General features: G+C 54.7%; 1 protein-coding gene across 2 annotated transcripts in view; it reads right to left on the bottom strand.

Moving 5' to 3' along the window:
* Window positions 1–23,323, bottom strand: part of LPIN1 (lipin 1) — a 129,930-nt gene that overhangs the window by 84,442 nt on the left and 22,165 nt on the right. For both annotated transcript variants that reach the window (XM_062208965.1, XM_062208972.1), the window contains exon 2: window positions 15,675–15,731. In XM_062208965.1, coding sequence (XP_062064949.1) covers window positions 15,675–15,731 — 57 coding nt within the window. The remainder of the gene's footprint in view (window positions 1–15,674; window positions 15,732–23,323) is intronic.

Raw genomic sequence — 23,323 nt, 5'->3', positions numbered from 1 at the left:
ACGTCTTCCCCCTACGACCCTCTGTCTTCCTTCCAAACACATCGTGAAATGTTGGTCCAGAGATGCCACGAGTTTTGGGTTGGCCCCTGTAGACACACACAGACACACACACATTCACACACAGAGACACACACATTCACACACACTCACACTCACACACACTCACATGGTGGGCAGTCATCCTCCTGGCTATCGTCTCGGCAACAATCCATTAGTAAATCCAAACTCTACACAAGGAGAACAAGGACCTGCTTAGTGCATTTTTTCCTTTTTAAACTAAAAGTTCACTTGTGGATTCTAAGACATTCCACCACAGGATGATTTGCCGCAAGACACACCTATCTTGCACCCTAACCAAAGGACTTTCATGATGACATTGCCATCTACCGGGGGTCCCTTGGCCTGATGTTAACTCACACTGAGAGCCTGCAGACGGGATCGCAGGCTTCGGTCCTCACAGCACCCGTGTTGGGCGAGTGAGGTTTTGTTTCTATTCACTGGCGAGGAAGTGGATGCTCAGAGTGCCCAGTGTCGCACAGGATGAAGGACAGCCAAGAACGAACCACAAGCCCCGTCAGTCCTCACAAACACTGTGTCTAAACTAGAGATGGCTCGGGGCCAGCCCGTGGCATAGCAAGTAAAGCCACCGCCTCCAGTGCTGGCATCCCATATAGGCACCAGTTCGAGACCCAGCTGCTCCACTTCCAATCCAGCTCTCTGCTGTGACCTGGGAAAGCAGTGGAAGATGGGCCAAGTCTGTGGGCCCCTGCACCTGTGTGGAAGACCCAGAAGTGGCTTCTGGCTTCAGATGGGCACAGCTCCAGCTGTTGCAGCCAATTGGGGAGTGAACCATCGATGGAAGACCTCTCTCTCTCTCTCTCTCTCTCTCTCTCTCTCTGCCTCTCCTTCTCTCTCTGTGTAACTCTGACTTTCAAATAAATAAATAAATCTTAAAAAAAAAAATAAACTAGAGATGGCTCTTAACAAGGAGCCCCGAGGGGTCAATGGCCAGAGAGCAGAGTCCCTGGACTTTCCTATAGAAAAATCACAACTGAATTTCACCCACTTCCAACTGAAATTTAATAGTATTTCTTCCAATGACAATGTGGGCGACAGAGAGCAACAGTATTAACAGTCCCTGCGAGCAGTGTCACCATCAGCAACAAAAACATCACAGGTATTTTTATGGCACATCAAAGCTGCTGTGGATACAGCAAAACATCACAGCTCCCCATCACCACTTGGGGTTGTTACTACACCTGCTGCTAAAGGGCGGACCGAGGAAGGCGGACTTCTGAGAGCCGGTGACCACATCAGAATCGCAGACAAGCTAGCAAGAACATGAACTACGGAGAGAGTCAGGAAACACGTCTAAAGCTGAGAGTTCTTTTCCCTGAAACGCTAGGTGCTTCCCCGGGAATCTGACGGCTGCGGTGGCCTGAGGGTAGCCGTAGCAGCCAGGAAACTCACATCCAGCACAGCTTTTACCTGGGTCACCTCAATCCCCCACACACTGAAGGCCACCAGGAGAACCTATGTCCGGCATGAACCCACCTGGGCTCCGATCATGGTTCTACACAAGATATCCAGCTTCCCAGGCAAGTGAGACGGCAGACAAACAAACGTTGAAGGAACAGAAATGATAACTAGATTCTGATGTGACACAGATGCAGGAGCCACCTCACGAGGACGTTTGTAGACAACTGCGATCCGTGGGTTCAATTCTCTAAGGCACGGAGTGTAGACGGGGCCAGGCCACAGGACGGTGGAAGAGCCTGGGACATCCCACCTGAAGCACGTGCTGTGTCTGGGTGCGTCCTGCACAGTCCGCGTGCAGTGGTGTTGTGGGTGTGGCCCATAGGGTCACAGGGCACAGCCCTCGTGGGTCCACGAAGGCCATTATCGTGGGAGTGGGTTCCCTGTGGAAGGACAGATTTGGTCCCCCATTGTGGCTCTGTCTCTTGCCCTTCTTCCACCCTTATGACATAGCAGGAAACCCCTCTGGGGGGCTGGCCCCTCATCTCAGACTTCCCAGCCTACAGACCTGGTTGTTGTCAATGACCCAGTCTATGGTTTTCTGTTTCAGCAGCAAAACACCAAGTGACCCAGGCCAGCACCTCCAGGGACACCCAGCGACCCCAGGAGACCCCAGCAGGACACCCTGGAAAGGGCACATGGCCTCACCATGACACGTACCAACCTCCCTGTAACCACACAGCACACCACACGCACACCAGACCGAGGGCCGTTCTGATGGTGTCGCCAGTGGAGTGTCGGCGTCGTGAGAGGAGGCGGCGGCGGCCTCAGGGACTGCAGGAGGCAGGCGGCCGGACAATCAGAGGCGGTGAGGGTCCTGGCCGAGATCCCAGGACAGAGACAGACTGCTGTAGCAGCACTGGGGAAACCTGTACAAGTTCTGCAGCTTGGTTCAGCCAAAGCCCACAAAACTGGCTCTTGAGGGCCACGTCTGCTTCCCAGCCAATGATTCCCGAAGACCCAAAATGCTGGAGGGGTCTGGGCAGAGGGGGAGGGCTGTGGGAGGGTTCGGGCTCTGACTAAGCAGCTGGGGTCTGATCCGGACCCCACCCAGATCTCGAAGGCGCTGCCTGGAACAAGCAGCAGAGGAGGGGCCAGACTAGAGATGGAGCGACAGATTATCAAACCTGTGGCCCTGGGAGAGCTCAAAACCTGTTCAGGATTCACTGTGCGGGTTATCGGACAAGGCGAGGGATTTGTTGCATGGTTACCGTAAGAAGGCGGGTGGGGACCCGCAGGCGGCAGCCTGAGATGACCCCGGAGGGTTGTTGTTGGACCTTGAAGGCCCTGGAGAACCACCAAAAGCCGCTGAGCAGAGGCCCAAATGCTGACTTCGGCCTTGCACAAACGCGCCCGGCTGACGGAGAAGGGGCAGGGATCCCGGGGGGTCCGGGGGTCTGTTCCAGGGGCAAGCAGTGATCATGAACAGAACGCCATTCCCTTGAACTGATGAAAACAGATGGCCCCAGCGATAGCCCTGCCCTCGGCCCCCGCAGGCTCGGGGTGGGCTGGGGTCTCCTCCCCGGTGGGGGGGCGCGAGGTCCTGACCCCGCTCCGTGAAAGAAGAACCCTTGGAGCTGTTCCCAGTGATGCCGTTCCCGGGTGTAGGAGAACTGACTCTGCATTGGTTTCCACGATCAAAGAAGGGCAGTGCATCCAGGGAGAAAAAACAGTTCAGGAACCGGGCCCTGTGCGCTTCCCCTCGTGGGGCCGGGCGTGGGTGTCATGACCACCGCCCCTCCCCAACTCAGGAACAAACCAGAACAGATGAAAAGCCCACTCCCCTAAGATCCCTGAAGCACGATTGTAAGACTCAGTATGTATCTAAGCGTGGTACCGACCTCAACTCCCTGGAACACAGGAAGAGAAAGAGGAAGGGGAGAGGGCAGGGGGAAAAAGCCGAAGAAAACGTCACCTACTTCTCAAAGGCGCTGTGGGCCGTCCGGGGGTCCTGGTTTGGAATCGCAGCTCTCGTCCCTACCGTTCCTTGTGCTACCAACAGCCATCAGACTCTGTGGACTCCAACTTGGAGAGCTCCGGGAAAACACACTTGGCATTTTAGGCTGGCACATCCTTCCAGAGGGCACGTCCCTGGCATTCCCCATGCTAATGAGAGCAACTACTAGAAGAAAAATTGTATGCATATGGATTAACAGAGCTCCTTGAGAAGACCGGACAATGGCCCGGAGCAAACCAATGAACAGAGACTGGACCAGGAAGCCCCAAGAGTCCTGTTAGAGTGCTCTGATCTCCCAGATGCCAGTCCCGGATGGCACCCTTCAGTGAGGCTGTGCTGGGGAAAGCCACGTGGGGGAAACACCGACACAAAACCCTGGACAGTTGAGGCCAGTGTTGTGGCACAGCCAGTTGAGCCGCCACTTGGGACACTGGCATACCGTATTAGAGCGTCAGTTCCAGTCCTGGCTGCTCCACCTCCAATCCAGCTCCCTGCTAATGGGCCTGGGAAAGCAGTGGAAGATGGCCCAAGTGCTTGGGGCCCTGTAACCCACATGGGGGATCAAGATGGAGCTCCTGGCGAGCAGTTTTGTCCTGATCCAGTCCTGGCCATTGTAGCCATTTGGGAACAAGCAGATGGAAACTCATCCCCCCCCCCCTTCTCCCTGTCACTCTACCTTTCAAATCAATGCATATATCTTAAAAGAAAATAAAACCCTGGAGGCTAGCATTGGGTGCAGCAGGTCAAGCGCCATCTGTGTTGCCAGCATCACATATGAGTACCAGTTCGAGTCCTGGACACTCCACTTCTAATCTAGCTTCCTACTGAGATGCCTGGGTGGACCTCTGTCCCCTATGTGGGAGACCTGGATGGAGTTCCTGACTCCTGGCTCTGGCTCGGCCCAGCCCTGGAGGTTGTACCCGTTTGGGGAGTCACCCAAGTAGTTGGAACATCTCCCCCCCCCCCCCCCCCCGTCTCTCTCTGTCTCTCTCCCTCTCTTTCAAATAACTAAATAAACCTTAAAAAACGAACAAATCCTGGACAGCTCTCAAAGAAGCGTCATCATTCTCCACACTCCCTCCCCGCCTGCCTTGTACCTTGGCCACCCAAAAAGAATCTTCTTGCCGCCATTTGGAGGGTGAATCGTCAGGGCCCCATCCAGCTTCCACGGACTTCGTGAGGAAGTCCCTGTTCATAACAGCTTTGGAGTCTTGGCTGGTTTTTTGCTTCCTCCCAGTTCTCCACCTCTCCCCTCCCCCGGTGTGGTTGTTGTTGGAGTGGGCATGGCTGGCTCCCCCCTGGTCTTGCCCCTCAGTCCACCCCCTGCCCTCCCATTTTCTCTCCTGCTCCACCTCCTTTTCTTCTGAGCCACTGTAAAGCTCCAGGGACAGCTCATTGTCCCTGGCCCAACTATGACGTCCCCACTGGTTCTATGACATCAGCATTTGGTGGGGCCCAGGGGAGGAGAGACAGATTAAGATGGACAAGGTTGTGGCATGGGAGCCACAGAGCCCTGCCCTCGATTCAGAACAGAGACTGATCCTCCCCAAAAGCATGGAGCTCAGCGTGACCCAAGCTGTGCAACCCAGGGTGAGAGGCAGACACAGTTTGCTCCTCAGAGCTGGTCTTGGAGAGCCCATGCGGGAAGGCTGACCTTGCAAAACAGCACTCAGACAGCCCAGACCCGCAGCAGCCAGGGAAAGCAGCCGGAGTCACGGCTTAGGTGTGCAGTGGGTGAAGACAGCTGTGGCTTGGGCACGAAGGGCCCGTCTCCTTCTCTCTCCACCGTGCACACTCGCTACCCTTTGCCGTAAAAGCCCTGGCAAACTGCTTCTCAGAGAGGCTGTTCCTTTAGGAAACTCTGCCTTCCCACTGTCTCCTTTGCTTGTCAGCTTTTCCCTGAGCAATTCTCACTTGAGGCCAATTACTCGGTACCACCCCAAGTGAATGCCTTGAGTCCACTAACAGCGGCACCCCACCACACGGAAAAATTGTTTATGGGGTGTGGAAATGCGGTGTTCTCATAGTCACAATCCTGGAGCAGATGTTGTTGAAGAGAAAACCCATCAGTGACAAGAAACGTCAGCAGGAGCGGAGCTCTTTAAAATCCCTAGTTCAGAGTAGGAATGGAGAAGAACCACAGAATGCAATTGTTGAGCTATTGCCAAATCAACTAAAAATGAAAGGTTCCCAGGGCTGGTGTTGTGGTGTAGCAGATTAAGCCACTGCCTGTGAGGCCAGAATCCTATATGGATGCTGGTTCGAGTCCTGGCTGCTCCACCTCAGATCCCTGCTAATGCACCTGGGAAAGCAGCAGAGGGTGGCCCAAGGGTATGATCAGAATGCCTGGTATGAAACATCCCGCATCAGGGGAGAAGGTGCACCTTGGACCTCTCAGCTCCATTCCCAAGTCCTTAACCTTCGGGGAAGTGCAGAGTCTGCGCCACTTGGGCTTCCAGGCAAACAAAGCCTCCTGACCCGTTCCCAGCAAGCTCTCCTGTGGGTGGTATTTTTGAACCTTGATGGGACGGTCACATTTGGAAGACAAGTTCTCACAGGGGAGAGGTTCTTTGCTTTCGTCTCTAGTTCATGGAGACTTGGAGAGAGATGTGTGGTCCTGCGGAGCCCTACAAAGAGCATCCTGGTGTTCAAAGGCAGGGCAGCAGGTGCTGGTATCAGCGTGGGATTTGTGCGTCGCTTTGTTGGTTTGTCATTGTGCCATGCACGTTTTAGTAAGCCATGTGCAAATCCAGCGCATTCGGTCGTCCCGGGTAAAGGGACGCAGCGGGACCTAAAATATCTACACATCGATTCGCCTAAACACTAGGCTCTTCCATCGTATCACAGATGGCGCAGGCCCTTCTACACAAATTCAAGTTTGGGTGGGGGGGAGTGCCTGGACATACTGCAGTCGTGATTGCCACCCTCAGAAGCACAGCTCTCCCAAGACCAGAGACCAGAGGCGGTATTACGGTATTACGTAAGCCAGCAGGTTCCGTGCACCGCCAGATTCCAGCTCAGGTAACACCCCTGCTGGTCTCAGCAGAGTAACATCACAGCCTTTGCATTTTCCCAACCCCGCGACCTTGGGCTGTGCAGACAGATGTCTCTGTCTGTGAGCCTGAAAACAAAGGACGGGATTCTTCCCGGTCACACTCACAAAAACACACTCAAGTGCCGGCTACGGACCCCTCAGTGCCATAAGGAAGATGGCTCATGTGAAAGGGGAGACCAAGCCCAGTTCTCAGCAGAGCAATGCAAGGTGTTTACACTTCCAAGCAAAGCCCAGCAGGGGGGGAGCGCTGACGTCACGGGCTGCTGCTCAGGGAACAGCTGCCACTCACCTGCAGCTTCCCAAGGATCTCGGGGAGGAAGGCAGGAGGATGTGTGACCAACACGAAAAGGACCCGCAGGTAAGATCACCTGGGCATGGGTGAGCTGGGCTCTGTCCGAGCCTGGGAGCTCCCAGCTGCTCCCCCAGGTGCAAAGGGGCCAGCAAAGGCCTTGAACCGGACACCACACCCTGAACCTGAACTTTACTGCTCCTTCCCGCCGAGTCTGGATTAGCACTCCCCCGTTTCTTCTCTCCATCTTCCAGAGTGAGCTGTTGTGTCTTCTGCAAAACCCAGTGTGAGACTTCTGTGTCCAGTCTTACCATTCCCTGTGCAGAGCAACCCACAGACGAGGGGCCGCGTGTGGGGAGATGGGGAAGCCAGGCCCCCAGAAGCCGCCGTTACATTCCGCTGTGCCCTGGTGGTCTGAGCTCCTCCCCTCCCCACCCACCTCTTCTGATTCTAGGGCAGGGCCACGCTGGGCCATGCTGGGTGTGCAGGTATGGAAGAGGTGACCATGGGTGGACAAGGGACAGGAGAACTCTGACTGCTCGTTCCAAGTTTCACGTCTGGCCTCAGGACCCCTCTGCCGGCCAGCCCAGGTACCCAGCGAGAGGCTGCCTGTGTCTCCACGCCACACTGACCCTGGGCCTCAGCCACACTCTGTGTGGTTTCTTCCCAGAATGGTGGGGACAGAGGTCCCAGTAAGGGATCCCACGGGTCTTTCTGGGATGTGGGGTGTCCTGGGAAACAGGAGACCTGGGCTCTGCTCTGTTCTCTGTCACTCAGCAGGGGGCTCTGCGCAAGTCAGCTGAGGGCCTCGCTGCCCTCGGTGGGGAGCAGAGGAGCACCCGGCCTCCTCCCAGCTCCGAGCTGCCGCTCACGGGTCTGTGATGTGACATTGTGGGCACAGGCGAGCTTGCACCCACACCTGTCAGACATGGGCCCAAGTGTGCATGTGCGCACCCATCCCCACGTACACGGTACTGCCGCTGTACACACTCACACTCACTCACACACGGTCCTGCTACCGTCACTGCCAGCCTCACACCGCAATACCCCAGGGCATCTCCAACCATCTGAAGGGGTCCTGAGGTTTTTCAGGAGAACAATTTCCTGTGACCTCCCGTCAGAGGCCACCACTGCCCTGACTCCTCCTCGATTCCTCCACATCCACCACAAACTGACTTGTTTCCAGCCTTCGTGCACGCCCTGCTCCCGTCTGCCACAGGGCCTTTGTACAGGCTGTAGCCTCAGTGTGGAATCCCCTCCTCTCCTTCTGTTCCTGTAGTTCTAGCACCAGTAGGGGATCAGTAACTTTTCTTAATAAAGACTTACTTCTTTATTTGAAAGGCAGAGTTACAGAGGGAGAGACAGAGAGAGAGATCTTCCACCTGCTGGTTCACTCCCCAGATGGCCGCAATAGCCAGGACTGAGCCAGGCTGAAGCCAGGAGCCGGGAATTCCATCCTGGTCTCCCATATGAGTGGCAGGGACCCAAGCTGCTTTTCCAAGGACATTAGCAGGAAGCTGGATCAGAAGTGGGGCACCCAGGATTTGAACTTGTACTAGTATGGGATGCCAGCGCTACAGGTGGTAGCTTAACCCACTGTGCCACATAACATTGGCCCCTCTATAACTATTTTTTAGTGAATGTTTAAATATCCCCTCATGGACCAAAGTGTCTGGCTGCAAAAATATACTCAACATAATTAGACATAGTCACCATAATAAAACTCTACTCCTCATGGCACAGAAATGGTGTTCAAAGTGTCCCTGCCCACATCATGGGCCACTGCCAAGTACTTGCTAAGTGCCAGGAGCAGTGATGGGTGAAAGACCATGAGATGCCCTTATCCTGAAGGAACTCAAGACCTTCCCCCAGCAGGAGGAAATGGGCAGCAGGGACTCAGGGTGAGACGCCACAGAGAGGAGAGGAGAGGGGAGGGGAGGGGAGGGGAGGGGAGGGGAGGAGAGGAGAGGAGGGGAGGGGAGGGGAGGGGAGAGGAGGGGAGGAGGAGAGGAGAGGAGGGGAGGGAAGGGCAGGGGGAGAGAAGGGGAGGGGAGGGGAGGGGGAGGGGAGGGGAGGGGAGGGGGTTCAAATGGACGACGGTCAACAGTCCACGTGCCTATAAATACGCACCAAAATGCGACACTCAGGCAGCACTCCTGAGGTGGATGTTTGACCCAAGGTAGGAACACTGCTTGGGATGGCCACCTTCCACTTCCCAGTGCCTGGGCTGGAGTCCCAGCTCTGCTTCCGATTCCAGCTCCCTGCTAATGCACACCCAGGGAGGCGGGAGGCATCCAGTGAGACTCAAGTAGATGGGTTCCTGCCACCCACACCCACGTGGGAGCCCTGCATTGAGTCATTGAGTTTGCAGCTCCCAGCTTTGGCCTGACCCAGCCCTGGCTGTTGCAGGCATTTGGGGAGTGAACCTGGAAATGGGAGATCGATCGATCTCTCTCTCTCTCTCTTTCTCTCCCTCCCTCCCTCTCTCTCTTTTTCTCTCTCTCCTCTCAAACAAATAAAGGTTACAACATCTCTATTCACAAATGAGACAGCAGTGGCCTTGGGGTCTCTCTATAAGAGCTAAGAATTCCCTGCACCAAAAGCAATCATTCTACTCACTAGTCTAACGAAATGCACGTGGTTGTGCCAGTGCCACTGCTGACCTGTGCTACAGTGACTGTGCTGAAGACCCTCAGAGCCTCTGGCTGCGAGAGCCCCCCTAGTGCATTTCTGGCTGAGGACGCAGTGACTGGCATCAGACACCCCCCCCCCCCGAGAGCTCCGCCATGATGCCAGGCAAGGGAGCAGCCCCAGGGCGGGACCACGGACCAGCAGAAAGCATAGAGGGCGTTTGTCTTCCCTTGGCTTCACAGGGTCTGTTAAATGTCGGGGAAATGCTCAAAGTTACAGACCACAGCTTCAGCGGGAAAGACATTTCACCAGCTCTGGGAGGAAAAAGCAAGCAGAAGGTCTTAACCCGTGGGACGACATGGAGCAAGCTGCACCCTGGAATTCCTGCAGAGGGGTGGCAGCGAAGAGGAGAACCTCTGCCTCAAGCAGGTGCTGGCCCGGGGGACCTCCAGGGCCCCCCAGATGGGAGCCAGCTCCTGGGCTTCATTCCACAGCGGACTCTACCAGCTGCAGCTCCTGGATTCCTAGTCCACACATGCCAAGAGCCCAGCCCATTTTCTGCTGCGGCTAATGCAACGTGCCATGAACTGGCAAAGTTGTACAGAAAAGAGGTTTATTTGGGCTCGTGGTTCTGGCCCAAGACTGAGGGGCCACGCTCCAAGGGCTTCTTGGTGGCAGCATCCCGAGCCAGCTCAGGGCATCACAGGGAGTGCCAGAGACCCAGGACACTGGCTCTTACAGAAGACTCACTCCTGGTCTAACCCAGTAACCCCCAAATCCACTCATCTCATGGCTGGATTCATCCATTTGTGGGGACAGAGCCTAATCGCCTCTTGAAAGTCCCACCTGGCCCCATCTCTTACTATCTCACACTGAGGCTTCAATCTCAACCTGCAACCTGCCTCTCAAAGGGGACAAGCTATGTTCTCTCCAGAGCACGGAATAACAGACAAACAGGGGGGCACTGGACGCCCCGGGGAACCCTGCAGTGGGAAAAAGGGCAAACGGGGGGTGGGGGGAGCAGTAGACATGATGAGGGGAACAGAAAAGGCGCTCGGGTTAGTCCCTCTGCTTCGGGGAAGATCGCATTCACCAGGGAAAACACAACAGAGCAGTGCTGTGAAGGAGAAATGATTCGAGAACAAAAGAAAGACATTTAGGTGAAAAACCAGAGTGCCAAAAATAATATTAATAAGGAAGGGAGACAAAATCCGCCAAATCATGGATCAGAAAGTTGGGCAACAGGAGATAAGGGACAGAGAGGAACCTTCTGGGCTTCGGTCTCCACCCCTCTGTTTGCTCTCCCCTTTCCTTGGGCTCATCGGTCGGAATCTGTCACCTGCTCACATCTGCTCCGTCAGGAGCAAATCGGCCAATAGGAGACCAGGTTCTGAGAAGGCGAGTGACACTGACTCTTTGTGAAGGGGCGGGACACCCGGGAGTCACAGAAGAGCCTAAAGCTTCGAGATAGGAAGCAGTGAAACCAAAGGTCACCTACAAAGGAACTCAAGTCAGACTGGCACACAGAGGCGTCAGCTGCGAGAGGGCAGCAGAACGATGTGTCCCAAGTTCAGTGAAAACAGAAGCTCAACTGCAAATTCTAAATCCAACCAGTGTCAGACGTGTGGTTGGAGGTGCGAGGGTTCACAAATGCATCTGCCATCCCCCTGCTCTCGGGAGGTTACCTCAACGTGGACTCTCGCTTCTGCTGAGTTTTATGGAGAAAATGGAGAAAGAAAGTAAAAATATTCAGTAACAGGGGCTCCCTTCCAAGAGGCCAGCTCTGGCTAAGGACAGGAGCCAGCAGGAGAGGGAGGCCTCCAGGAGAGAGGTCGTGGGGAAAAGGTTCCCACACAGACGGCCGAGGGCCTGGGAGAGCCAGAGACCGGGGGAAAGGTACCACGTGCAGGGAGCAAATGGAGAGAATTAGAAACTACTGGAAGAGAAACTTCTGAGAGAGGCAGTGCACTGTGGGTGCTCAGGGGAGGGGCTCTGGCTGGAAGCTGAGGGCTTGCATCTTACCCTGCCACGTACCAGCCATGTGACCTGGAGCAGGCCACTCCACCTCTCTCTGCCCAGTTTCCCACTTATCAGAAATAATAATTGGACCAACGTACATGGCTGTTTGGAGCCTTTCAGTGAGTTAGTATTTGTAAGGCTCAGAAAGAATGTCACATTCTAAACAGTGCTAAACAAATAGCACTGTTAGCCGGCGCCACGGCTCAATAGGCTAATCCTCCACCTGCGGCGCCGGCACACCAGGTTCTAGTCCCAGTCGGGGCACCAGATTCTGTCCCGGTTGCCCCTCTTCCAGGCCAGCTCTCTACTGTGGCCTGGGAATGCAGCGGAAGATGGCCCAAGTGCTTGGGCCCTGCACCCGCATGGGAGACCAGGAGAAGCACCTGGCTCCTGGCTTTGGATCAGCACGGGGCACCAGCCGCAGCAGCCACTGGAGGGTGAACCAATGGCAAAAAGGAAGACCTTTCTCTCTGTCTCTCTCTCTCACTGTCCACTCAGTCTGTCAAAGAAAAAATAGCACTGTTAAACAAATAAATAACCCTCAAAACTGCATGAGAATTGTGGTCATACAAATGGAAGCTCTAGATCCCAATGACTGCAAGCTAATAGGCAAAAAAAAAAAAAAAAAAAAAAGTGCTGATTTCCAAGCGACAGACTAAAATGCATGAGGGAGGTGGAGGTGGGGATGGGCAGGGAGTCGGAAGTGTGTGCTTACTTCTGCAGCTGACGAGGAAAACGAAAGGCAAGCATAACTTCCAGGAAAAACACTTTCCCTATACAGCCCTCGTGCACGCTGCCAAAAAAACAAAAGCTTCATGTACAAGAACGGCAGAGTCTGGCTGTCGAAAACTCAAACACAGCGAGGGTCTGCATCCCTGGGAGAAAGACGGACATTCAGCTGTATGTGATGCTCTGGGAGGGCCCACTAGACCCTCCTCTTGGCGCACAAGGCTCCAGGGCAAGGGGCAAACGGGACACAGAAATTAACCGGCTGGCAGCAGCACACTGCAGCTCTAGCCATGAGCCAACAGCCCCTTGTTGGTGTCAGAGAAACAGAAGCTAGGCCCAAGAATCTGTCAAAAATAAACCTCACACAATGTTGTTTCTTCCCCCTCCAAGAAAACCAACACCTCAGTCCAGTCCTTTCTCAGACTTTAAAAAAAAAGGCCGGCGCCGCAGCTCACTAGCTAATCCTCCACCTGCAGCGCCAGCACCCTGGGTTCTAGTCCCAGTTGGGGCACCAGATTCTGTCCCGGTTGCCCCTCTTCCAGGCCAGCTCTCTGCTATGGCCCGGGAGTGCAGTGGAGGATGGCCCAAGTGCTTGGGCCCTGCACCCCATGGGAGACCAGGAGAAGCACCTGGCTCCTGGCTTCGGATTAGCGCGGTGCACCGGCCGCAGCGGCCACTGGGGGGTGAACCAATGGAAAAAGGAAGACCTTTCTCTCTCTCTCTCTCTCTCTCTCACTGTCCACTCTGCCTGTAAAAATAAATAAATAAATAAATAGCAATGAAATTAGCAAAATAGAGCTTCCAGGAAAGGGGTCAAGAGAACTGAGAATTCTGGGAGCTGCTACTCTTCTTAGAGATGCAGCTGTTCTTAGAGAACACTCTGTCAGCTGCACACTGCTCATTGGAGCACGCCCTGCCAGATGTCCCTACTGTTGGTGTCACCAGTGTCACTGCGGTGGCCCCCACCCAGAGGAGACAGTGACACTTTGGTGAACCCTGCAGCAGTCACCCTGTGTGTGTTCCGGATGCTGCCAAATGTGTGTTTCCTTGGGTGCCTGCAGTCCATGGCTCGATGCCTGCTACTGAGAGCTACACCTCCTAGCGAAACCTCCCCTGGAACATTCCTCAGGTCCATGAAAATCGATCGCCAGCTCCTGATCACTGAGGTGCTCAGCCTGCCTCCCAGAGAAGACCCACTGGGACCCACTCATCCCTGTATCCCTGGAGCCTGGCACTGCCACACACACCCGGGTCCTGGGGGAGAGGGAGGAAGAGGAGCGAGACACATTGACTGCACCTTCCCTTCATTTGTGGTTTTCTTATCACTTCACATTTTTGGCGCTTATGAACAACCACCTGAGGATAATGATCAAACGCTGGGTTTGGAGGGGTTTGGGCTGGAAACCCACCTGCATGTCCTCAGCCCACCTCCCCATGCCATGCACCTCCCTGGGTGGTTCTGTCTCCCTCGGAGACCCCAATGGCACCATGACCTCGTCACTCTGCAGCTCAGCATTCCCGATTCAGACCTTGCCCCCGGCGGCAGACCATACAACAACCCGCTGGCCACTCCCACCGGAAGCTTCCACAAGTGTGTTGACGTCAGTCAGGCCGGCAGTGAGATCCCCGTCAGCCTCCTGGCCTTCATGAGTGGTCTCCTATGCCCAGCCTCGCACAAGCTGCAGATCTGGACATAACGTTGCCTGCAATGACCTTCAAGTCTCCCTCCATACCACTGCCTGTCGGGCAAAGGCCCCGGTCTCAGAAAAGCAGCCAGGGCCTCCCCCTGTTTTCATCTCCCATGCTAGCCTCTTCCAGCCATACATCCTGGTTCCCAGGTACCCCGTGCCATTTCTCACCTCCGTGCTCTGCCAACTGTATGTTGCTTCCATAGCGCACAGCTGAGAGGCGCTTTTCTGAACCTGCTTCTCACCCCACCCAGCCACACAAGCCCAGTTACAACCCCTGCTTCTCTTCTCCCATAGCAGCGAGCCCTTGACATTTTAGGATGGAAGGAACGGAGCTCGGAGAAGTTAGGGAACCTTGTCGCATGCGCTGCACGTGGCCCAGCTGTGACAGGGGCTTAGGTCTCTTCACCCAGTTCCCCTCTCACAGCTGCGGAGGATTCCCTGCCACATCGCCCTCCTCCAACCAGCAATATCCTCCTCCTGTTCCCTTCCCATTGCTTCGGGGCCTGCTGACGTGGGAGTCTGGGAAGGTTGCCTCCCTTGCTACCTCTCCTGTGCACCACAGCCATCGCCATTATCCTGCACACTGGGCGGGGAGCCTGACGGTCACAGGCTGCAGGCCCCGGGGAAGAGATCTCTCAGCCTGAGGGCACCCCCATGACCACCGAGCCAGATCACCCATGCAGAGGAGGAGGGGTCACTTACCGGGACTTCCTGCCCCTTCCGCTCTCAGACTGTGGCTCCTTCACGCCAGACCCAACTGCCACTAACTGCCCACTGGCCAGGATCCCTGGCCTCTGATTGGGCCCTGTCCCTGCCAATCCCTTGGTCATAGAACCTGTGTTCCTTGTGGCGTCCTGGGGCCAGGCCTTCCTCAGCAGCCTTCTGCATTCGTTCATTCATGCATTCAAGTGGAGCCCCCCGATTCATCTCGAGGACGGACCTCTCACTGCAGCAGGTGCTCTGCCAGGCCGCAGGTGTGTGCACACCTGTCCAGAGGCCCTCCCCAGCCTGTGAGCTCCTTGAGAGTGGAGATGAGCTGTGACTTTTGCTCTACATCCACAGGGACAGGCCACAGTAGGGTCAGCCAAGGATCGGGCTACATTGCCTCTTCCATGGACCTTCCTGACAGCCCTCCCGGGCCTCCCTACCCCAAAGCTTGGTGCTTTTTACCCCTCCCAAGCAACACAGGCTGAGAGTCCAGAAGATGGAGTGGGCAGGAGCGGGGAGGGTGGTGCTGGCTCTGCCAGCTGCTGGACACCGGCCTACAAGACAGCCTTGGTGGGTAGTCCCAAAGACCACCCAAAGGGGCTGGACCTAAGGTTTGGAACCAGGTTTACAGCAGGAGGACAGAGGAACCAGCAAGAGAGACAGACAGAATCTGGACAAGGGGCCTCGAAGGGCAACCCGGGAGTGCCTGCCAGGGCTCACTAAGATGTATGTGACCATGGCAGTGGTACAGACGGTTGCCGGGTGTGACCACAGGTGTTCGGTCCCCATGTGCACCTTCTGCTGCCACGAGGGAGCCACTGAATGGTTTTTCATCAGGGAGGTGACAAAAATCACGTCTGGGCCTGGAGGGAGGTGGCTTGCAGGGAGACTACAGTGGAAATCAGCCAAAATATTCTGTCGGTGGGAGCCTCCCACACACTGCGAAAGCACCTGCTGCAGGCACAGTCCCGCTCTGCACGCTGCGTCTGCGCACGGCAGCAAGCTGCACCCGCGCAGGACGCTCGGCTCTCAGAACAAGGCCATAGCAGCGCCACTCACGTTAATGTTTGACGACCACACGTTTCGGATCCACCCGGGATCTCTCATTATTGGAATCTGAAAAAAACAAAAACATTAGAAATGATTAATGGAACGTTCTGGAATTACCATGGTAGTGATTGCACAACCTTCAGCAGGATTAAGTGTTAACGTATGTGAATTACATCTCAATGTTTAAAGAAACAAATGACAAGAAGGAGGTGGTGCCTTTTCTCTGAGCGCGAGCAGAGTGTAGTCTCAGCCACAGGGGAACCAGATGGGCTTGGAAGCTCCTCCCTCCTCCTCCACCTGCTCCTCCTTCCCGACGTACACAGCACCTGTAGCTAAGCCAAGGGGCCCAGGCAGTGTGCACAATGATGAAATAGTCAGAAGTCACACGTTCAAGCGCCGCCTCACTTGTTTCTTTTTTTAATGATTTATTTATTTATTTGAAAGGCAAAATTTACAGAGAGAGAGAGAGAGACAGGGAGGGAGGGAGAGAGAGAGAGGAATGGAGAGAGAAGGATCCTCCATCCCCTGGTTCACTGCCCAAATGGCTACAATGGCCAGAGCTGGGCCAGGCCAAAGCCAGGAGCCAGGAGCTTCATCTGGGTCTCCCATGTGGGTGGCAGGGGCCCAAGCACTTGGACCATCTTCCACTGATTTTCCCAAGCATGTTAGCAGGGAGCTGGATCAGAAGTAGAGCAGCCAGGCCGGCGCCGTGGCTCAACAGGCTAATCCTCCGCCTTGCGGCGCCGGCACACCGGGTTCTAGTCCCGGTCGGGGCACCGATCCTGTCCCGGTTGCCCCTCTTCCAGGCCAGCTCTCTGCTGTGGCCCGGGAGTGCAGTGGAGGATGGCCCAAGTCCTTGGGTCCTGCACCCCATGGGAGACCAGGAGAAGCACCTGGCTCCTGCCATCGGAACAGCGCGGTGCGCCGGCCGCAGCGCGCTACCGCGGCGGCCATTGGAGGGTGAACCAACGGCAAAAGGAAGACCTTTCTCTCTGTCTCTCTCTCTCACTGTCCACTCTGCCTGTCAAAAAAAAAATAAATAAATAAATAAAATAAATAAATAAAATAAAAATAGAAGTAGAGCAGCCAGGACTTGAACTAGTACCCATATGGGATGCTGGCATCACAGGCAGAGGCTTAGCCTGCTATGCCACAGCACCAGAGTTTGCCTCACCCGTTTCTTAGCTGTGAGACTGTGCAGGACTGGTTTTCTCACTGTAAAACAGGGGTCACCATAACCCCTACCCAGCCAAGCTGATGGGCGTGGTTGTGAGCATTAACCAGGTCCCCCCAGATACCAGGTACCTGACTCACGTGTTAGCAGCTAGGACTCTGGGTGTAGCATTATGCCAGCAAAGAGGACCTGAATGGACCGCCTCCCCCACAGGTGCCCCCGGTGGAGCCACCCAGCCTTTCTAACAAAGATGTGCACTGATGGTCGCCTTCAGTTATACCCAGAACAGCGGGCTTGGAGTGCAGCTACAGCAGCCCAGGATAACCAGCCACCTGCTCTGCTCCATCACACGCGTCTGGCTTTTCCAGCCACATTTGTGGATTAGCTGACAGCCATGGTGGTGTTCTGCATCACAGCGTATGGGAAGCTCCCGAGGCCCCGTCATGCCTGCGAGTCACTCCTAGTCTAGTGGAGAGCAGGAAGACGAGTTCGAAAGTTGGCTGGGCCAGGGCTCCCTTCGAGGTACCGGGCAGGAAGTCAGTTGTGGGCCTGCAGAGAGCACAGGAAGGTGTGTGCCACCTGCACAAGGTGGGAGCAGCCGCCGAGGACTAAGCCGGAGCCAGAGGAGCAGAAGAGTCGTTGAAAGCAGGAAGGAGGGCACATGCAAAGAGACAGGCGTCACGCATGGTGGGGACAACGAGGAGAGCCCAGGCCTGGGGGACGTGAGCCAGGGGGCACTCAGGAACCATGGATGGGAGGCACAGGGAGCCTCCAACCTGCACCCTAGGCCATTGTCTCTGTGTTTAGAAGAGGCCCCTCCTCAGACAAAGGGGAGCAGCTGTGGTCCAGTCAGGAAGAGGCCCAGAGTCCCTCTGAGGCTCACAGAGCGGGGACTGGGTGGGGAGCCCTGGAGTGGTGGGCAGCTGGTCAGACATGCGTCCTGTGTGTTGAAGCCAGAGAAGCAAGCTTGTAGCTTCTCCCAGCGAAGAATAGCCGGCTCTGGACTTCGGAGAGGACAGGGAGCTTCTGAAAACACCCCAGGGGCGGAGTCCCAGGGCCTGGCACCCTGGAGTGGGTGGCGAACAGCTCCTAGTGATGAAGTGGACGATGGCGTCATTAGCTAAACCGGGGAAACAGAGGGGCTCACTTAGGGGGACACTCGCGGCTCCTGGAACCGTAACTGAAGGCAAAGGACAGATGTTCCCGGCAGGCAGACGTGACGCAGGGGATTCAACACAAATCTGACCCTTTGCTGGGAAAGACTGGTTTCTTCCTCAATAAAGTGCTTCCCGTGGTAGCCAGCTCAGACTTGGTGTCGACGAACAACACACTTGGAACGCTTCTTGGAATCCAGCTCCAGGTCAGCTCCTGTAGAATATTCCAGCCAACTGCACACGCAGGCCTGCAAGTTGGACCCAGATGTTCTGCACCATCCAACTCAAATTCTGCCGGGGCCACAGCAGAGTGGCGCGCGCACCAGCATTCTCTGCACACAATGGTTGGATTGATCTCACACTCACGAGGTAGGCTAGGAAGGCTGCCAGCCATTTAAAACCGCAGAGCCTGGACTTGGTCCTGACTCAAAAGGACACTTCACATCAATGCCAAATACATTCTCTACCACCAGGGGAGCAATATCTCTGACCCCCAAGGGTTTGGTTTGAGTTCAGACTAAATATAAACCCAAGGACACCAAAAATGGCCAAACGGTATACTTCAACCATCATTTCTTGCTAAGCTAAGAACCGAATAATCTTATTACACTCATGAATATTTGCTGTCATATACAATTCTTTTTTAAAAAAGATTTATTTATTTATTTGAAAGGCAGAGATACAGAGAAGGTGAAAGAAGGAGAGAGGGAGAGAGAGAGGGAAAGAGAGAGAGAGAGAATATCTTCCATCTGCTGGCTCACTCACTCCCTAAAGGGCTGCAACAGCTGGGCCTGGGCCAGTCTGAAGCCAGGAGCCAGGAGCTTCTTCCTGGTCTCCCATGTAGGTCCGGGGGCCCTCGTACTTGGCCATCATCTGCTGCTTCCCCAGGCACATTAGCAAAGAGCTGGATTGGAAGTGGAGCAGCCAGGACTCAAATCAGAACCCATACGGGATGCCGGCTCTGCAGGCGGAGGTTGAACCTTCTACACCACAGCACTGGCCCCCAGATAAAATTCTAACACCAAATATGAAGCCAAGTTTTGGGACTTTAGGCACCGAGCAGGTAAAGCAATCAAGGTGGAAGCCAAAAACGAATTTGGGTTTGAACGTCAGTTCTCCCAGAGAGCTGTGTGGCCTTTGGCAAGGAATCCAGCCTTTCTAACCTCAGTCTTCTCATCTGGAAAGAACAGGTAACAGCAAACCAGCTGCCTCCCAGGGCTGGTCTGAGGATCCAGAGAAATACTGTGTGGCCCAGGGATGGACTCTGCACACGTCAGCGAACCCTGGCGCGCGAGGCCCCGGTCAGGAAGGGCTGAGCGCTTCTCAGCGGCCGGCGCCCTTCGCTCCATCTGCACCCTGAGCTGTGTGGTTCCCTCAGTCCCTCTGCGGGGCCAGGGCCAGGGCCACGTTTCTGTCATTCTCATTGTGTGCTGGACCCTAGGAAAGGCAGCTCTGGGTCAGCGTCATTCCTCACTCTATTTCCTATCTCAACTTCCTTTCTCCTTTTACTCCTCACGTACTGTATGTAACTGCTATGGCCTAAATGTTTGTGTCCCCCCAGTTTACGTGGGTCCCTTCATCCTCAATATGATGGTATCTGCAAGTGGGGTGTGGGCAGGTAATTAGGTGGTGAGGCTGGAACCCTCATTACTAACGGGATTAATGTCTTTGTAATAAGCAACAAAAGGATTTACTTAGCCTAGTGGTTGAGGTGGCCACGCCCCACAGAAGAGCCCCCAGGGTCCAGTTCCTGACTCCAGCTCCCTGCTAACGCAGTCCCTAGGGGACAGCAGTCATGGCTCAAGTGACTGGGTCCCTGCCATCCGTGGGGAGTCCTGGATTGCATCCTGGCTACTGGCTCTGGACCGGCCAGCCGAGCCTGGGCTGTTACAGGCATTTGGGGAATGAGCCAGCAGACGAGATTCATTCATTCTCTCTCTCTCTCTCTCTCTCTCTCTCTCTCTCTCTCTCTGCCTCTCCTCTCTCTGTGTAACTCTCACTTTCAAATAAATAAAACAAACGTTTTTTTAAAAGATTTTATTTATTTATTTGAGAGGTAGAGTTACAGACAGCGAGAGGCAGAGACAGAGAGAAAGGTCTTCCATCTGTTGGTTCACTCCCCAAATGGCTGCAATGGCTGGAGCTAAGCAGATCCAAAGCCAGGAACCAGGAGCTTTTTCTAGGTCTCCCACACAGGTGCAGGGGCCCAAGGACTTGAGCCATCTTCTACTGCTTTCCCAGGCCATAGCAGAGAGCTGGATCGGAAGAGGAGCAGCCGGGACTAGAACCGGCACCCATATAGGATGCCAGCACCGCAGGTGATTAATCTATTGCGCCACCGTGTCGGCCCCTCCTGTTGCGTTTAAAACCATCTTTGTCCACAGATATCAGGAACAAAAGACAGACTGATGGACAGATGCTAGATGATTGATAGACACGTGGATAGGATAAACAGAAAAATGGGAAAATGCCTAGAGAATGGCCATGGCGAATGTAAGATGGAGGAATAGAAAGAAAGTGGACGCTTCCGTGCTGCTCCCTTTGCGTTGTGTTGTTTGCTTGCGCCCTTGTCTGTGTCCATGATTATGGTATAAAGAGCACTTGAAATAGAACCCAGGCTAGTCCTACGCAGCATCTCACCTTTACAAGTACCCTCTTAGTTCCGGTTTTCTCTCCTAAAGAACTTACTGGAGAGTCACCCAGTGTATGGCTGACACTCAGTGCAGCTGAGCTGGGCTCTCAGTGGCGCCTCAGGAAGATCACCATCCAGCCCAGTCTCCTGTCCTCACTGCTGAATTCCTCACCATGATTTGCCCGAGGTCTCATATCTGGGGCCTACGTTCAAGTTCAAGTCTATCTGAAGCCGGAGCTGCAGAATTCCCACAAGCACAGAAGGACAAGAATTCAGAGAGTAGCACATTCAGGCTATCAGCTTCAAGTTCACAGTGGCTGTACAGGCCACTCCCAATTTACCAATGGGGAGTCCAGCGTTTCATTTGTAAATTTCTTTAAACTCAGCATGACATTTTCATCGAGGCACTGCATTGTCCAAGTCAGGCAGAGAGAGCCATAGTGTGGCCACACAAATGATGGCACCGTTCAGTTCAGGCACTAACGGTGCTGGGGCTCTCCTGCACAGCCCCCCTGCATGGGGGCACAGCCATGGTCCAACTGAGGCTCCCAGGGACACATGGGAACAGTCCAGGACACAGGGGAGGATGTGCTGGCCTGGGGGTCAGGCAGTGCAGCTTTCGTTCCCGGCAAGGCGTCTCCCTGTCTGGGCCTCAGTTTGTCCATGTGTAACACTGGCCGAGACCTTTCATCTCCAAACTTCTGCAAGTCCAAGTGCACATTCCCCCAGGCCCAGCAGCCTGGGTGCAGACTCCATGACAAGAGAAGATGACAAGGGAGAGCTTGGGGAAGAGCCAGGGTGAAGAGGACGACACTGGAGGTGGGCCACTCCTCTGGGCCACTCCCACACACCTGGTCACCTGGTGAGACAGCCACGTGTGGCCCACAGGGTGGGCTTTGGAGGCCAAGGGTCAGGAGCTGAGCCCCAACGTTACCACACATCCTCTCTGCGGTCTCAGGCAAATCCTTTCATATTTCCAAGTTCCAATTTCCGCTCTGTAAAAGACGTAGTAATGATGGCTTTGTCATAGGGCCCTTATAGGACGAGATGAGACGCTCACTGTCAAGTGCTCAATATGTATTCACTGTTGTCACCCTCCTCATCGTCCCATTTCTTCCCTCGGCTGAGAGGTGGATACACTGGGGTCTGTTTCTAACCCTTGCTTATGGGGCGACTTCAGCTAGTTTCTTTGCCTCTCTGGATGAGTTGTTTTATTTCTCTAATGCATAGATTAGATTAGAGCAAGAGTCCTGGTCAGCTGTAATACAACTCTTCTCCACCTCCACTGGCTCCCCTCCCATCTACCACGTTATACCATGTCATTCCCTGCCTGCAACTCTCAATGGCTCCCTGTTGTCCAGGACTTAAAGTCCCAGGCCAGGGGCTGGCATGGTGGCACAGTGGTTTAAGTCACCACCTGCAATGCCAGCATCCCATATTGGAGCATCAAGTTCAAGTTCCAACTGTTCCACCTCCAATCCAGCTCCTTCCTAATGCACCTGGGAAAGCAGCAGAAGGTGGCCCTAGTACTTGGGCTCCTGCCACCTACATGGGAGACTGGATAGAGTCCCTGGCGCCTGGCTTCAGCCTGGCCCAGTCCCAGCCATTGGAGTCATTTGGGGAGTGAACCAGCAGATGGAAAATATTCTCATTCTCTCTCTCTCTCTCTCTCTCTCTCTCTCTCTGCCTTTCAAATAAATCTTTAAAAAAATTAAAAAGTCCAAAGCTGGTGTGCATGGCCCTGTACTGTCTACTCCTGCCTGCCACTCTCTCCTCCTCTCCTCTGCCCACACCCCACTCTCCACTCCAACCATGTGCCACTGGCCCTCTCTTATTACCTTAGCTCCACTGGTTCCCTCCAGTGGAAGGTTCACCCTCTACCTAAATCTGTCCTTGCAGCCAGAGCCACAGCTCAAAAGCCAGCTCTCTGTGGAGCCAGCTCAGATTTCCCTCTTGGCAAATGGTTGCCGTCCTGTCTAACCCAGCATTCCAGAGAGATGACCGCGTTGCTCAGTAGGCAAAAGAGGAACTGAAGTCAGGCGGTGGCTTCTGGCTGGGGCTGGGCCACGCGTGAAGGCTGTGCTGACTCACTGCTCCCTGGGCAGCTGTCACTGCTCCTCTCTGTCCTGTTGGTTAAGAGAGATGACCACTAAGAAACCAGGTGAAGGCCAGCGCCCCTCGCCACCCCAAACATCTGGCCTTGGATGTCCGTCCATGTGTGGGAGCATCAGCCAAGGATCTCTTTCTCAGTGACACCCACTTGGTTCACTTCTCCAGGATTTGCTCCATCAGCCCCCTGAAGTCCTGTCAGCCTTCGGGAACCAGTCCACGCACGCATAATTAGTGGGCTGACTCACTCATCAATAACACTGGCAGAAGGTCACTTGGAGGCTGAGGCAAACAGTAATCTCACCTGGGGCAGAAGATACTCTCCCAGAAGGCAGATGGCACGGGGGAAGCTTTCAGGACAAGGAGGCACAGTTAACCTCCTCCTGTGTGGGTCCCACCCCTGCAGGTTCTAATCCGAGTTTTCCATCCCTATGGGTTCCACATGTGAGGATTCCATGTATGAGGGTTCCATGTGTCAGGGTTCCATGTGTGAGGGTTCCACGTGGGAGAGTTCCACAGGTAAGGGTACCATGTGTGAGGATTCTACATGTGATGGTTCTACATCTCAGGGCTCCACATCCTAAAGTTC

This window comes from Lepus europaeus, chromosome 13, assembly GCF_033115175.1.
Source record: "Lepus europaeus isolate LE1 chromosome 13, mLepTim1.pri, whole genome shotgun sequence".
Lineage (NCBI taxonomy): Eukaryota > Metazoa > Chordata > Mammalia > Lagomorpha > Leporidae > Lepus > Lepus europaeus.
The sequence above is the reverse complement of the archived record's forward strand: the minus strand, read 5'-3'. Positions and strand labels throughout refer to the sequence as shown.